Source organism: Talaromyces rugulosus, chromosome VI (assembly GCF_013368755.1).
Source record: "Talaromyces rugulosus chromosome VI, complete sequence".
NCBI classification, from domain to species: domain Eukaryota; kingdom Fungi; phylum Ascomycota; class Eurotiomycetes; order Eurotiales; family Trichocomaceae; genus Talaromyces; species Talaromyces rugulosus.
The window spans coordinates 484,215-500,076 of record NC_049566.1 but is presented as its reverse complement, the minus strand read 5'-3'; the positions used below and the strand labels follow the sequence as shown (position 1 = coordinate 500,076).

The 15,862-nt window shown below is 49.8% G+C and overlaps 4 protein-coding genes across 4 annotated transcripts; 3 read left to right on the top strand and 1 right to left on the bottom strand.

Moving 5' to 3' along the window:
• Positions 1-225: 225 nt before the first annotated feature.
• Positions 226-3,566, bottom strand: TRUGW13939_10518 (uncharacterized protein; the record flags this gene model as incomplete). Its single annotated transcript, XM_035493629.1, has 3 exons — positions 226-351; positions 400-3,117; positions 3,168-3,566. 3 exons carry the CDS (start codon positions 3,564-3,566, stop codon positions 226-228), a joined length of 3,243 nt encoding a protein of 1,080 aa, XP_035349522.1.
• Positions 3,567-5,479: 1,913 nt separating this feature from the next.
• Positions 5,480-6,224, top strand: TRUGW13939_10517 (uncharacterized protein; the record flags this gene model as incomplete). Its single annotated transcript, XM_035493628.1, has 2 exons — positions 5,480-5,676; positions 5,738-6,224. The coding sequence occupies 2 exons, from the start codon at positions 5,480-5,482 to the stop codon at positions 6,222-6,224; spliced, it is 684 nt and encodes a 227-aa protein (XP_035349521.1).
• A 510-nt stretch (positions 6,225-6,734) lies between these two features.
• TRUGW13939_10516 (uncharacterized protein) lies at positions 6,735-8,516 on the top strand (the record flags this gene model as incomplete). Its single annotated transcript, XM_035493627.1, has 2 exons — positions 6,735-6,876; positions 6,937-8,516. The coding sequence occupies 2 exons, from the start codon at positions 6,735-6,737 to the stop codon at positions 8,514-8,516; spliced, it is 1,722 nt and encodes a 573-aa protein (XP_035349520.1).
• A 698-nt stretch (positions 8,517-9,214) lies between these two features.
• Positions 9,215-15,805, top strand: TRUGW13939_10515 (uncharacterized protein; the record flags this gene model as incomplete). Its single annotated transcript, XM_035493626.1, has 4 exons — positions 9,215-9,376; positions 9,437-14,725; positions 14,793-15,737; positions 15,788-15,805. 4 exons carry the CDS (start codon positions 9,215-9,217, stop codon positions 15,803-15,805), a joined length of 6,414 nt encoding a protein of 2,137 aa, XP_035349519.1.
• Positions 15,806-15,862: the final 57 nt, after the last annotated feature.

The window sequence follows — 15,862 nt, the reverse complement described above, 5'->3', positions numbered from 1 at the left end:
GACCAAACACCTGCCTCATATCAAGATGCCACAAGAAAAACTCGCCACCCACGCTATGCAACATGCAATGCACCTAGAAGAAAAGTTCAACGGTCATGAGAATTGGGGTATCATGGTATCCTAGCAACAAAATTGCTCGCGTAATGGTTGATTCACGACCGTGGTGTCCGGTATCGACGAGATTCTAGAAAGCGGACTGGATCCAGCTCCAGAGCTCAATTGTCGTTATTCTGTTGCGTCGTAATCATCTTCGTCATCGTCGGCAACCTCAATGCCCTGCCGATCGACGACTATTCGTTTACCAAGTCGGTAGTCGGGGAAACCATCCCGATAAGCGCCAAAATCAAGGACCTGTGAAAAGTCAGAATATGAAAACAATCGAATACGCATGACACTCACCTCAATATAAGTTAAACCATCTCGCTGTACGGCAGCGACGCATCTACGATCGTCGAATCTCACTTGCCAAACGCCACTGAGATCCTTGAGTAGGTCTTTGATACACTCACCAGTGCGCACATTCCACATCTTCAAAGTTCTATCAGAGCCAGAAATAACCTTTTCGCCATCATGCTGGAAACATGTGATGGCGCCAGTGTGGGCAGTCAAGGTACTCTTGCACTGACCATCTTCGGGGTCCCAGATTCGGAGGGTAGAATCTGCGGCTGCAGAAACTAGCCGATCACTCTTTAGGTCAAGGAGACCGACGAGAGACGAATGGCCTTCGAGAGTGTGTAACAAAGTACCATTCTCGAGGGACCATATTTTGACCATGTTGTCCATGGATCCACTGATGCACCGGTTCCTTTCCACGTCCAAGACGACGCTATAGACCTTGAGCGTATGGCCCTGTAGCTTAAACACACTTTCACCGGTGGAAATTTTCCAGACACGTACGGTGCAATCGTAACTTCCAGAGACTAGAGTATCTCCATGGGCCGCAATGGCGCGTACTGAATGCTGGTGGCCAGAGAGCGTGCGTAAGAAATATGGGCAATCAGTATCGTTTGCGTGTGGGCTCGCATCAAGATAGGTAGGATCAGTTGGCTTTGGAAGTTTCCACACCCTGAGGTTAGAGTCGCGGGAACCGGTAATAATGAGAGGCTCTTTGGGCATCATCTCCGCCGACCCGTCGGCATTCTTACTGACTTCCGTGGGAAGTAGTATTTGCAAGCACCGAACAGTAGACGTGTGGCCGTGGAATACTTGAGTGCATTTAGCCTTTTCAATATCCCAAACACGGACCGACCGATCAGTCGACCCCGACACAAGCGTGTTGCCATAATACTCTAGAGCCCACACACCGCCTTCGTGACCGGAAAGAATTGACTTGAGCGCGCCGGATTTAGTGTCATACACATGGATCTTCGTGTCGTCACTGCCGGTGAGAATCTTCTCCGTGTCGAACTGAAGGCAGGTGACTACATGGCGGTCATGTGCACGGAAAGCCAAGTGCTTGGGATTCAGATCGGAACGCATCCAGCTTTTACGAATCGTGGAATGGCGCTGGTAGAGGGACTTGTAGAGATGCACACTGCGAAGCGAAGGTATACCAACTTCTGGGTATGGGACAGCAATAGCAGCAGCGTTTGCAGCCGCATATGGGCCTTCAAGCGAGGTGGCCTCCCCAGCCCAGTCGTACGATGCGGGGGCTGCTTCATGCGATGACGTAAGCTTCCGCCTGGCTAGTTTCCGACTTGATGTTCGGTTGGCGGCAGCCTTCCTCTTTGGTCGACGCGAGGATGAGGAGCCTACAGACGCCGTATCGGCAAAAGCACTCGACTGGTCGACCGGCAAGTTATCCGAGTCAAGTTTCATCACGGAACTAGAGAGGTCTTTCTCCCAGTCATCGCTTCCATTGGGGAACTGCCAGCCCCAGCCTTCTCTGATAGCGCGTTGTAGTTCGCCCGGTGGGAGCTTGAATCCATGACTGTCGAACAGCTGTTTCCATGACCTTTCGTCAGAGTTGATGATATGCCGCCATTTCTTCGACACCTGGGCCGCTCGGCACATTGACTTTAGGTCGAGGTATCGCACAATGTTGAGTGTCAGTTCGGCAGGGAGCAAGGCCAGGAAATCGCACTTGAGGGCTGGATTCACGACGTCGGCAACGAACTGTAATGTAGACTTGGGACAACGTCTCAGCAGCTGATACATCATATAAGTCTTCATCTCGTCTGGGATCGATTCAAAGAAATCCAACGTAGCCGGAATTTCCATTAGAGACGGAGGGCGTGGTTGTATAGTACCATTGTAAACGTCTGCTGGCGCTGATACACTCGTGGCGCCATTTCGGGAAGTAAGGCGTGTCAATTTGGATACCTGATTATCAAGGCTGGAGTCGGTTTCGGTTCCCTGGTCTTCAGTAAATTCGAAAAAGGAATCGGGGTTGTGGGTGTTCATAGCGGTAACAGGCGATAGGCTTGGACTAGGCAAACACATATCTTGGCTTAGAGCACTATCGATAGCAGGCAGGTTAGCAAGGCCGGGCACGGTCCGGTACGGCTGAGTAGCAGATGATTCCGGATATTGGCTTGTCTCATTGTCCTCTATCATGGCCTCTCCAGAGTCAAGTCCCCCGGGTGCTGATAGAGCGTGTTGAGAGTCTTGGGAGTTCTCCACGGCGCTGGTGGCCTCCTCAGACTTATCATGTGTTTCACTGGGAGCTCTTGTAAACAAAGGTGGTCTAGGATTCGAGGATTGCAAGGAGTCTTGATCGTCGTTGGAAGAGCCGGAGTTGACTTTGTGGCCTGCCCTCCCGCCGTGAATTCGCTTTCTCAGTACCGCATGGTGATCGAGGCGGAATTGGTTTGATTCTGTTTCTGGTGTGGCCAAGCCAGGGGCCGATGAACTAGTGGCGGAGGCAACTCGTCCCAAACGACTCCTTCTCGGCATATTCGGGCCACGGGGCTCTGGCGCTGTTCCCAAAGATCGATTTTTACGAGAAGATTCGCGTTTACCAAGGGGAGAGCCCGGCCGACGTCTCGAACCAGTCGCTTTAGAAACCTGATGCGTCGGTGGTTGGGAAGGGGTGGCGTTTTGATCGGGGCCATCGTAGACTGCAACAGAAGTGAGGACGCCTTTTGATGCTTTCAAAGCATCTCGTTGTTCATTTAACTGGATTTTTCGTTAGTCGATGGCAGGCGAAACCGGCTGGGAAAACTAACCTCGTCGAGGGCAGCAGTAGTATCATCTGGTTCATTAAAAATGACAGACTGTCCGCCGAGTTCGAACTGGAAGCGTCTTAGTTCGGAAGGAGTTGGATTAGCAGCAAGAGGGTATAGTTTAGGATCAAGATGACGAGCGGATCGAGGTGGGTTGAAAACCAGAGGAGGAAAGTTGGTGGTTGTGGTGGTGGTCGTTGTTACGACGGTCGTTCGGGTGGCGGGAGCAAAGGAGAACTGGCCGAGACTGCTGGACGGCACGAGGCCTGCCGTAACCTCCTGCATTTCTTCAATATCTCGTTTACGAGAGTTCTTTGAGGAGGACTGTCGAGAAGCATGGCTGACAGGATCAGGCGTCGGCGACGCGTCTCGAATGTGAGACGGCGAGTTTAGGGTATCCATTTCGAAACCGAAGTATTAGGTGCAAACGAGCGGAAGTAGTGAGGGTTGAGGCGGATGAAGCGAGAAATCGTGGGATTTTTTTGGTTTATTTTTAAAAAGAGTGCACAGTGCCTAAGATTGCAGGTGATGGCACGAGGAAGACTGGCCACAAAGGTCCTGTCAGCAGGACGGAATCATGGCCACTTTCGGCGATTAGAGGGCAAGGACACAGGGCGACATGACGGAGCAGCGGGATGAGAAGGGGGGTTGTTGGCGAGAGGAACACGTCTCAGGCGTGCTGGCGAAGAGTTCGGTGTCAGGAAGAAAGTTGTCGTCGTCGTCGGTGGTGGTGGTGGTGGTGGTGGACTGGTTAGAGAAGTGACGGCGAGGTGGGAGAATTAGTCCAGAGGTGAGCGAGTGACGGCCCTAGCGAGGGAGGGCGGATGCCAGATTGGCGGTGGTTGGCTCCTGCCTTCCTTTCCTCAACGACCGCTCCGGCGGCCCTGGCAAGGCGCGCCTTACCTAATCAAGCTCGGCGGCGAATGGCGGGTCTGCATTTTGCCTCCCGCCCCCCCCTGCCTAATCGGGCCTAGCGTGACTAGAAGTCGTCCGAGGACTTTTGCTGAGCTTGTTATTATTATATTACACGCAAATATTGCTATATAATTATTTATTATTCCTTCTTGATTACCTCTCCATCTTACTCGGAATCTGCGCCGCACCTGAGCCTGGAGAGCAAATGATGGGGGCGCGGTGGGCCGTTCGGTTGCCGATGTGCCACTGACGCAGGGTTCCTCTGGATGCAGTCGCCTCTTTGGCTATCCTCACGTTGATAATAATAAAAGATTAAATAATAAAATAAATGGATGGGATCGAGCCGCCACTGACAAAGAAAACGCCCCGCCGACTTGCTCATAAAACAGAAAGTCGGCTGTTGTTGGCATCGAAACGCTCCACTTTCCGGACAAGTTACACGGGTTTTGGATTTTTTTTTTTCAATTCTGCTATAATTAGTACTCGGTGACTATTGTCTTTTGTCCAGTTTCTCAGTTCTCACGCACATGGTCCTTCTTGGCCCTTCTTGTCCCCCACACCGACAGTTAGAATCTCCGTTGTGGGGAACGCCTCCCAGTAAAGATTTGGCCCGCGTGATGACATCGTCAGTTTCGATCACTGCTGCCTTGACGGCACATGCATGTTGGACGAAGCTTCTTGGCCACGGGTTTAGTCAACATGCCAATTCTATATATACAACTGCACTGTATATCAGTATAGAGTAAGTTTAAGCCGTCCAGGAAGCTCGGCAGTCGGGCCGAGGTCGTTCCAAGGGACCCACTTGCCTAATCGGTCTACCTATAAATGTATAATTTTTAGACACATAATAATAATACGGTACTAGTGCATGCATGATCAACTGATATGAGCTCTTATTTTAAAGAATTTAGAAACCATTCTGTATCTATCGAGTACGAACAAGCAGATTTATTCATGCCATTCATAGCCAATAAAACATACAAATTACTCACGTGACCATCCCTTCCAAGAAGCTCCTTGCTTCCCCTGTCGCTATTATATACGTAGTTTCTGAATGCTCTTTTAGATGGCTATGCACGTTTAATAGCATTCCATCTTCTAGTATGTATCTACATCCCGCACGTGGCTGTGGCGTGATATCGAAAGCCACCCGATCCATTGGCCGAACCAAGGGCGGGGTTCAAGGCGATAAGGCCGATAACTGGGCCGCCGCACACTTGCTCCCGTACATACTACATGCTTCAATCTCCTGCGATACCGTATATTATTTTGTCTATATTGTAGATTCTACTGTTTTCTTGGATACAAATCAGTGTTTATTACGCCCCCGAAATTTGACTTTTATAAAAACCCTCGTTTCGCACTGCCCGCGGACATTGTCCGCCCACTTGTCGTTGGCCATGGTCAAAAAACCAAAGCCGGGCCTGTCCCTAGCTCTCGAAGATGCTTCAGTCGCCCCATCAACCTTCAACGACGGATTACCTCTTCCGAAGCTGATCGTCTTTGATCTCGATTACACATTGTGGCCTTTTTGGGTCGACACACACGTGAGCGCACCCGTGAAGCCCAAGGACAACAATTCAAGATGTGTAGATAAGTAAGTTCTCTCTGCCTCTCCCTCTTTTTAAAATCCAGCATCTAACTTCTGTATCATCTAGATGGGGCGAATCATTCGCTTTCTACCCTGCCGTGTCTTCGATTCTCTACTCAGCTCGCTCGCTGAACATCCCCCTCGGAATAGCCTCACGCACCCACGCCCCCGAACTCGCGCGCGACATGCTCAAAGCCCTCCACGTTATCCCGACATTCTCTGACAATCCAGCCGCCCGTGACGCGCGACGCTCGATCCGCGCTCTCGACTATTTTGACTTCACCCAGATCTTCCCCGGAAGCAAGACCCAACACTTTACGCGCATCCACCAAGCCAGTAACATCGCCTATGAAGACATGCTGTTCTTCGACGACGAAGCACGGAATCGCAACGTGCAGAACGAACTCGGCGTTACTTTCTATCTGATCAGGGATGGAATGACCAGGGACGAAATCGACCGGGGCGTGTGGGACTGGAGGAAAAAATTAGGCATCAAGCCAGGAGATCAGCCGGTAGCGCCGGAGGATAGGGAGGTTAGTCGATTTGATGAATGATAAAAACGCTGATCAGCGTACAATACTTTTGTAGACGGTGGTCTTATGAGATACAAGAGCTAGATAGTGTATATATTGTATAGATATACGGTTGGATCTAGATAATGAGATGGTGTTTATATACATGGAATTACATATTACTACATCAAATATAAAAGCCCGAACATTTAAAACTTATATGTATGTTGATGTCAACTATGTAGTTTTATGCTTCGCAAAAATGATGCTATCGCGATGACGTCAGTTGGAGCCCCTAGATTGTTGTCGACACTCTTTCTGTTTGTATTTAATCGACCTGATACAGTACATTTATAATATATCTTCATTTATCACTACATATATCACGATCGGCTTAGTCATGCGACCTCCAATGTGACCTTGAATTGAACAAACTTTGAGCAGCCAATTAACTGCGGGGTTCCTTGCTCCGTCATACCTCCTCCTCCACAACAATAACAAACAGTCTCAATTGCATTATTCCACGGCGATCATTATTTTCCACCATCGATCATGTTGGCTTCCAATATTCCCTCACAGGATGATTCGGAATGGGAGCAGGAGGAAGGGATTCCTCAATTTGAAGACGCGTTTATTCAGAAATATCTTAATGGGCGTGATGCACTAATAGAACAGGAACACAAACAGCGGCATGGTGCGTAATTCTTTGCTCCAACTTCCTGGTCTTTCATTTGCTAACCGTCGGAAAAAAAAGACTTCAAATTCTACAACTCCATGTCTGCAGTCGCGAAGGAAGCCTGTCGCATTGTTGCTACCATCCGAGACAAGGAACTGCGTGAAATCTGGACCAAGGACCACCAGCAAGACGACGAGCTTCTCTATCCAGGGGTGATGTTCACGGTCGCTCGGGAACGCATGGAAAAGACCAAGCTATGGAAGATTGTCGAGCAAATGCCCAAGGGGTCTCTCCTACACGCCCATCTTGATGCCATGTTTGACGTCGATTTTCTCATCGACCAAGCATTCGATACACCGGGCATCCACATATCCGCCCCGGCCCCGTTGTTGACGGAGCAAGATCTGGAAGTAGCACCCCTTACTTTTCAATATTCTTCAACGCCCTTGGCAGCGTCAGAAAACAAGGAGCCCGTCTGGAGCAAGGAATACAGCCCCTCGTCTCTGATCCACATACGCAAGGCGGCCACCACGTTCCCCAACGGCGGTGAGGAAGGATTCCGGAAATGGCTGAGAGGCAGAATGGTGATTTCTGCCGAGCATTCATATCAGCACCACCACGGTGTGAATGCCATATGGGACATCTTTCAGCGCACTTTTCCGTTTATAGGTTCTATTTTATTCTACGAACCGATCTTCCGGGCCTGTCTACGACGAATGCTAACAGAGCTTTCCAAGGATGGCATCAGATATGTCGATTTCAGGACTGCATTTGTCTTTGAGTATCGCCGCGAGGGCGCGGATGCCGCCGAAGAGGACTACGTGGAGTTTATCCGCGTCTTCAAGGATGAGATTGAGAAATTTAAGGTTACGGAAGATGGAGCACGCTTTTACGGCGCACGAATGATCTGGACCACCCTTAGGTTCTTCGACAATAGAGGCGTTGTCGAGAGTATGAAGCAATGCATAATCGCCAAGCATGAGTATCCCGAAATGATCTGTGGTTTCGATGTCGTCGGCCAGGAAGACAATGGACGACCGCTAGCTGACCTGATCCCGGTATTGTTCTGGTTCCGCAAGCTCTGTGCGGAAGAGGGCGTTGAAATCCCGTTCTTCTTCCATGCAGGCGAATGTCTGGGGGATGGCGACGAGACGGACGAGAATCTATACGATGCTATTTTGCTAGGCACACGCCGTATCGGTCATGGATACTCCTTATATAAACACCCACTACTAATCGATTTGGTCAAGGAGAAGAAGATCCTGATTGAATGCTGCCCCATATCCAACGAGATCCTGCGACTAGCCAGCACAATCAAGCACCATTCTCTTCCCGCGCTGTTATCGCGGGGCGTCTCTGTTTCTCTCAACAATGACGACCCGGCCATACTTGGCCACGGCAAGAACGGCCTCACACATGACTTTTGGCAGGTTCTTCAAGGGTTGGCCAACATGGGCCTGTCGGGCCTGGCCACCATGGCCGAGAATTCCGTCCGCTGGAGCTGTTTCGAGGACCAAAGCTCTCAAGAGTGGCAGGCCGGCATTCGAGGCGGAATCATGGGCAGCGGCACCAAGGCGAAGCGTCTGCAGGAATGGTACGAGGACTTTGAGAAGTTTTGCCAGTGGGTGGTGTTGGAGTTTGCGGACGAGGTGGACTAGAGGTTGGACAGATCGCCGGTATCACACAATCACACAACCACGCTATAGATAGGAATGATCCGCCGTGTAATAATGATATACCGAGCCTGACCGCTTCCACGATGTCCACCAGCGTAGTACTAGCAGTAGTTGCAATAGTAGAAACCGCAAGCACGCGAGAGAGACGTGATCGGCCGCATCACAAGGCGTTTCCGCTTATGGTTTAGCGCGCCCGTAGCGGCCCAAACTACCGTAGTCGCCGCTTCCCATCAGAAGCAGCGACGGCGTGACAGACAACTAACTGCTTGCTCGTCTGCCCTTGACACTTGCCCGCCTCACATCCTGTCTCAGAGTACTGTCAGCGTTTCTGCTCGCCTCCCTGTTTGCCTCGCTGCATTGTGCAAAGGTCGGCTGGTTGGAGCTTCTCTCTATTTGATTCCCGAGGAGGGGTCGCTTGTTGACGGCGTGACGCAACCCAGTTTATCAGTTCCTTATCGTCTCCGCTCCCATCTCCGGACTCGAGCCGTTTCGCCTCAACTAAACAAATTGCTGTTATAGCGCCACATATTGCCTTTCTCTGGGAAATTGGTGAGCGCCCTAACGATATAATCTCTTTTTCTTCGTTCCGGTTACCTCGAAGACGACACTTGGACCCCCCGGGCGATGACGAAGATCTGAGAAACACTGGGAGCCTTGTTTGGCTCTTGGCCGACGGCGACATGGCCTTCTTCCTACCTTGGTTCGTGCAGAAGCGCTTGTTGCGCTATGCACTGACCCGTATCGACCTGCTGGACCTCGACTCCGCGGACCTCGATGGCTTGGGTTTCCGCTGGGGACAGAAGAGTTCGATGCAACTGCAGGATATAGACTTGAAGGTCGAGGTATGTCATCCTCATATAGTTTTCTAGTGTTCATTGCTGACCAGTCCGTCGTGAATTTAGAAAATAGCTTCTCTTCTCCGATTGCCGCAAACATGTCAACTTTTGAAAGCCCGCGTATCCTTGCTACGTCTTAATATACCCGCGGATCTTTACAACGATGGGGTGGTGGTCGAGATCGAAGGAATCGATATTCATCTTCGCTTGCTATCAGACGATAGCCTCGAAGCTAGCAGAAATTTCAACCACCCAACAGAGAAACCCCCCTCGGAAGATAACATCCTCCCGACGACAGACGACTTGGCGGAATCGTTCCTAAAGTCTGAGCCCAAAGAGGAGAGGGAAGAACTAGAAGCAGCGATTTCGTCTCAATCCCAATACCTACAGCAATCAACGACGTCGCTCAGTGACGATGGTGACGTGGGCATTGGGAACGAGGGCTTGTCGCTTCCTAGCTTCATTTCCAGCTTTATTCAGGGTATCACCGATAGGCTGCAAGTCAAGGTTAATGGCATTAATATTCGGATTGCCATGGATCTGCCCCAAGATGGGCCCGTGAAACGAGCACCAGAAAACAAACCAGACCAGGTTACGGCACTGCTAGTAATTCGAGAAATCTCAGCTACTGGTCTTCTATCTAATTCCGATGACGAAGACTCGGCAACGAATCAGCGCGGAAGGACGATCACCGTCGACAATCTCCATGCTATGCTCGTATCAGACCCTGTTGTTTTTTCCAATTATTCACGCTTCGGCGCAGCTCCTTCTTCTCCGTCGACAACGCATTCGAAAACGGACCAGGAGTCGATACGAACAGAATTACCATCGCCGTCCCAGACTTCTTCTACATCCGACTCAACCCTGGATTTATCCCGTTCAGTGGTGTGGAATCGTTCTCAAGTCACCGAGAGGTCGACCTTCCTAGAAAACAGAAACATGGAGAGTTCAACACACACCTTGGAAGGACGGTTCTCGGATGCTGGGAGTGAAGCCGAGTACGATCCTCGTTCATATCTAGTAGACCAGTCGACGTCTGGCAGTCGTTACGACGACGTCAATGAAGAGATTTACGACAACCCGGCTTATCTCGATGAGGTCTTTCACTCTCAGTACCTAGATGGCGTTGAGGACTCTGGCATACTGCCTCCACGGTCCATGGAAGAAGGTGCGGGTACTCCACGGCCACATAGCCCGCAGCTTGATTCTCCGGTGTCGGCAGAAACCTGGCATGATTTTGACCAGCCTCAGCTGCCAGTTGAGCATGAAGATCACAATCTCGCGTCTAGTTATTTGCACGATGATACATCGGAAGACACTTCTCGAACCATATTTCATGAATTGCCGCCTTCACAGGCTGCTGATACATCTTACTATGCTGCATCATTTGAGGGCCTTGGAGCTGTTCATAGCGACAACAATAACGATGAGAATGTCATTTCTAGCCGGACAAGCTCCTCTTCAGGCTCACAGACAGGCGACTTGTCGGAGTCTAAATTGTTCACCCACGAAGAGGCCTCTAGCATGTACATGAGCGCCATCAGTCATGGCTCAGAGGATTACAGTCCTGCAATGCCCGGTGCCTGGGACTCGTCAAGTTTTAGAGAAGAGTCAACATCACTTCCTACGAGGTCTCGGGTTATCTCTGGGTCAGAAATTGATGACGATAGTGACACAAAAACGTCGACACCGAAACTGACTGTCCACACCGGTGATTCTACTTTGGATCAAGACAAAGATGGCCCAGGCGATTACTCGACTTCCACGCATGCATCAATTCACCGCGATCGATCTCAAACACCATCAGATGCGACTAGCGAGAACATTGAGGTTGCTCGCAAAGTCCTGGAGGTCGATCGAATTACGATATGGATTCCAGTGGGGAATATTAATGGAGAGCCGGAAAGGCATCAAGAACCGGAGGAAGATCACCAGGGTAGCACCAATACTAAATTTTCGACAAATCCATCTCACTCCACGATGGGTGACAGCCTCGGAGCCTCAAAACTGGCGTTTTCCACGCGAAGCCGCTGGGATTCTCTGATGTCTCCTGTTTCTCACGAAGAAGCAGAGCAGGCGGCTGCAGATAAACCACAAGGTACTGACCAAACAAGGCCTAAGAATTCAGCACCCGACATATCTGTCGACATCAACAATGCGGTCATTTTGTTCGACATAGCAACGGGCTGGCTACTAATCAAAGCAGGCCAGAAAATGGCATCTGTTTCTGAGGGAATAATGGCCGAATTCAACTCCACCAATACTCCAAAGTCCTCAGCACCGAGCTCTCAGAGCCTTAATTTCTCCCTTCAAACTTGTTCGATTAAGTTTCTTCAACATTTGACTGGCATTCCATATCATGGTCGACATGGAACCGATTTTTCACACCCAGGTCTCTCTCCCGTCCAAGATGTCATATTACAAGTGTCAATAGCAGGTGCCAAATCCACTCTTGGTCTTAGGACAGACACAGCGGAGTTTCAGCTCAAAATAGCCAAGTTTGTTCTAGGATATGCATCAGAGGACTTGATTTCCTTCAACGAAGGACTGAAAATGAGAGAGTCTGTAAGAGACATTCTCGCACCGGTTCACAATGACCTTTCTCTTTCTATAACAAAGACCACTGGATCCGCGAGAATCGACTTGTCCACATTGCCAATTCATTTGAATTTTAATATTCAGAGATTGGAAGAACTTCTTGGGTGGTTCGGTGGGCTGAGTACCATCCTAGAACTCGGAGGCTCGATAGCATCTGTTTCTACTGTTCGAGAAGAAAAACCTCAAAAACCTGTCAAATCCTCCCCCGGTGTCAGGTTTGCAGGCATTCCTCCTACCGAGCCCGCTTCCGTGTCCACGTCCTCGACGTCCACTCCATGGAAGGTGAACGCAAGGCTAGGTGGCGTCCTTGTTGATTTGATTGGCGAAACCTGCGCCCTCGAGCTAAGAACTACTGCTGTTAAAGTTGTTAGCAGGTTCGAAGGAATCGGCATCCAAATCGACAAGGGCGAGCTGAGTGGACCGTATCTGATTGACGACAGTAACGATGCTCCCGCTAAGGTCACATTGGGGAATATTCGGGTTGAATACTTGTTTTCGCCGAGGGAAGTCGATTTAGATAGACTTTTATCCCTGTTAACACCATCTCAAGACAAGTACGAGGAAGACGACGATATCATGCTTGATACACTTCTGCGACAAAGGCGACAGGGAGGTGTCCTCCGGGTCACAATAACAACGCTAAACCTTCTCATTTCCGACCTTCATGGCTTACATCCTTTATCGTCTCTTCCCAACGAGGTTTCCAAACTGTCTAACGTAGCGAAATACCTACCCGAAGATGACCGACCGGGTATCATGACTTTAGCATTGATTCGCGAATTTGAAAGTCAGATTCGCGTCGGTGGGAAGATTGGTGATTTGAATGTGATTTCTCAAGATATGGAGGCAGCGCATATCGGCCTTCCCTCCCTGGTTGCCGGCCAAGTGAAGCGTCTTTCAGTCAACAGAAACGGCACAGAAGAACTTATCGGTGAAGCACTGGAAAAGCCCCCCGTTGCTGGTCCCGCCCGGCCATCTGTCCCCATGATAATGACTCGATTCCTTGCGGATGAAATGGAACCGACTGTGAAAGTTAAGCTGTGTAATCTGAGGGTAGAGTACATGGTTTCTGCTGTCATGGCATTTATGGGGCTTGGAGATGAAACAACATCGGAGGATTTGGCGGTTAATTTGGCTAATTCCGTTGCCAACCTCACCGAATTACAAACTTCTCTACACCAAGCGATGTCTCCATCGGCCTCTGTGGTCTACAAACCTGAGACAAAACCGTACAAGCTTGCTGTGTCGCTCAGAGATTGTGTTATTGGACTGAATCCACGAGACATGCCGGCTAAAGGCCTCGTGGTATTTGCATTTGCCAAGCTCAGGGGTAGTCTTGAAAAAGAAACGACTTCTGAGGCTAATTTTGAAATCAAAAAGGCAACCGTCATGATCATAGATGACACGCAAAATATTGATTCGGTGGATACATCAAACCAACGGAGCATATCTGCCGGGCAAAGCGAGCAGATCAAGGGCTTCACGGACAAAGGCTTTGTTCCTGTATCGTTTATATCTTCGGCCATGATTTCAGCAAAGATAAACCAACCTGACAACGATGGGACTAAATCAGTAGATATTGATGTTAGAGATGATCTACTCATCTTGGAAACCTGTGCGGATTCGACCCAGACTTTCATCAGTCTTATTAACGGCCTCTCTCCCCCAACACCGCCAAGCACGGCGCTCAAATACCGCACCGAAGTTATGCCTATACAGGACATGCTCGCGTCTTTCACGGGGGATGCTTTTGCTACAGATGAAATAACGGATGCCGAGGACATCTCTGGACACGATTTTGATGAACAGCTCGGAGGCGCCATTGAAGATGAGCTGGAATACGTGAGCGAATTCTATCCTCAAAAGCCCGATCAAGAGGAAGCCATGAGCGCGAGTATGATGAGTTCGACAAGCGATGCTTCCAGGCCACCACATCTTCTGGATAGCTTCCAATCGGATAATAACGTCACAATTAGCATGTCCGGACTTGATTTTAGAGATGACCATTTTGCCAAGCAGTCGACTGTTGGTGGCACAGCTCACCGATGGGATTCTTCCCATAACACGTATGGACTTGCAAACGAGGTCAAGATCCATGGAAGCCCTCTTAGAGTCAGAGTGCGCGATGTGCATTTTATTTGGAATTTGTTTGACGGTTATGATTGGCAACGCACAAGAGATACGATTTCAAAAGCCGTCAAAGACGTCGAGATAAAAGCGACAGAGCGACGCGCCAAAAAGGGCGGTCTCGCGCCTGTCGAAGAGGACGAGGAAGAATCAGTGATCGGCGACTTTCTCTTCAATTCAATTTACATTGGAATCCCAGCGAACAAAGATCCTCGTGAACTTTCCAGGGCGATCAATCATGACATCGACGACCTGGCCAGTGAGACGGGCAGCTATATTACGTCGACTACAGTCACGGGAATGACATCGCGTCAAAACAGAGCCCCTTCGGTTAGGACGAAAAGATTACGACTGTCGCGCAGTAGACACCATAAAATGACATTTGAACTAAAAGGCATCTCGGCAGACTTTGTTGTCTTCCCGCCAAACGCAGGGGAAACGCAAAGCTCGATAGATGTGCGAGTGCACGATCTTGAAATATTTGACCATATTCCCACGTCAACTTGGAAAAAGTTTGCTACATATATGTACGATGCTGGGGAGCGAGAGAGTGGGACCAGCATGGTGCACCTGGAGATTCTGAATGTTAAGCCAGTGGCGGAGCTGGCTGCATCGGAGATTGTTCTAAAGGTACGTTATACACATATCCAGTCACTGAGTGTTCGATTTTAATGTGCATGGATCTGACATGTTCTAGGCTACTCTTCTACCTTTGCGCCTCCACGTCGACCAAGACGCTCTAGACTTTTTAAGTCGATTCTTTGAGTTCAAGGACGAGTCAGCACCTGCTCCAAGTTCTCCCAGTGATCAACCATTCTTGCAAAGGGTTGAAATAAACGCCGTTCCTGTCAAACTTGACTTCAAACCCAAGCGGGTCGACTATGCAGGATTGCGCTCTGGACGGACGACTGAATTCATGAACTTTTTCGTCCTGGATGAAGCGGACATGGTGATGCGACATGTCATCATCTATGGAGTATCAGGATTTGACAAGCTTGGCCAAACGCTGAATGATATCTGGATGCCTGATATTAAGCGGAACCAGCTGCCTGGAGTGTTGGCAGGTCTCGCCCCAATCCGGTCTTTGGTCAATGTCGGAAGCGGGTTCAAAGACCTTGTTGTGGTTCCGATGCGCGAGTATCAAAAGGACGGACGAATTGTGCGCAGTATACAGAAAGGAGCGTTCTCGTTTGCAAAGACCACAAGCAACGAGCTTGTCAAACTGGGAGCTAAGTTGGCTATCGGGACTCAAACTGTTCTCCAGAGTGCCGAGGATTTCCTCGGTGCGCCAAAGGCGGCACAAGGAGCTCATCATCATCTCGAGGGAGACGGGGATTCTGCAGACGAAGAGGAGAAGAAGCAGATTTCCCACTATGCCGATCAGCCTGTGGGCGTTGTTCAAGGACTCCGCGGCGCGTTCAGCAGCTTGGAACGCGACTTGCTCACCGCACGCGATGCCATTGTGGCGGTGCCTGGAGAAGTCATGGAAAGTGGCAGCGCAGCAGGGGCTGCAAAGGCCGTCTGGCGACGTGCCCCGACGGTCATTTTGCGTCCTGCCATCGGTGCTTCAAAGGCTGTTGGGCAGACTCTCCTGGGTGCAGGCAATACGCTAGATCCCACGAATCGACGGAGGATTGAAGATGTAAGTTTCTTGATGCTGTTTTTATATGTGGTACTAATTATTGTTTACAGAAATATAAACGCCATTAGTCTTTTTTTTAAGCACCTGCATTCTGGAATCTTGAAGTTTTGTTGAGTTTGGCGTTG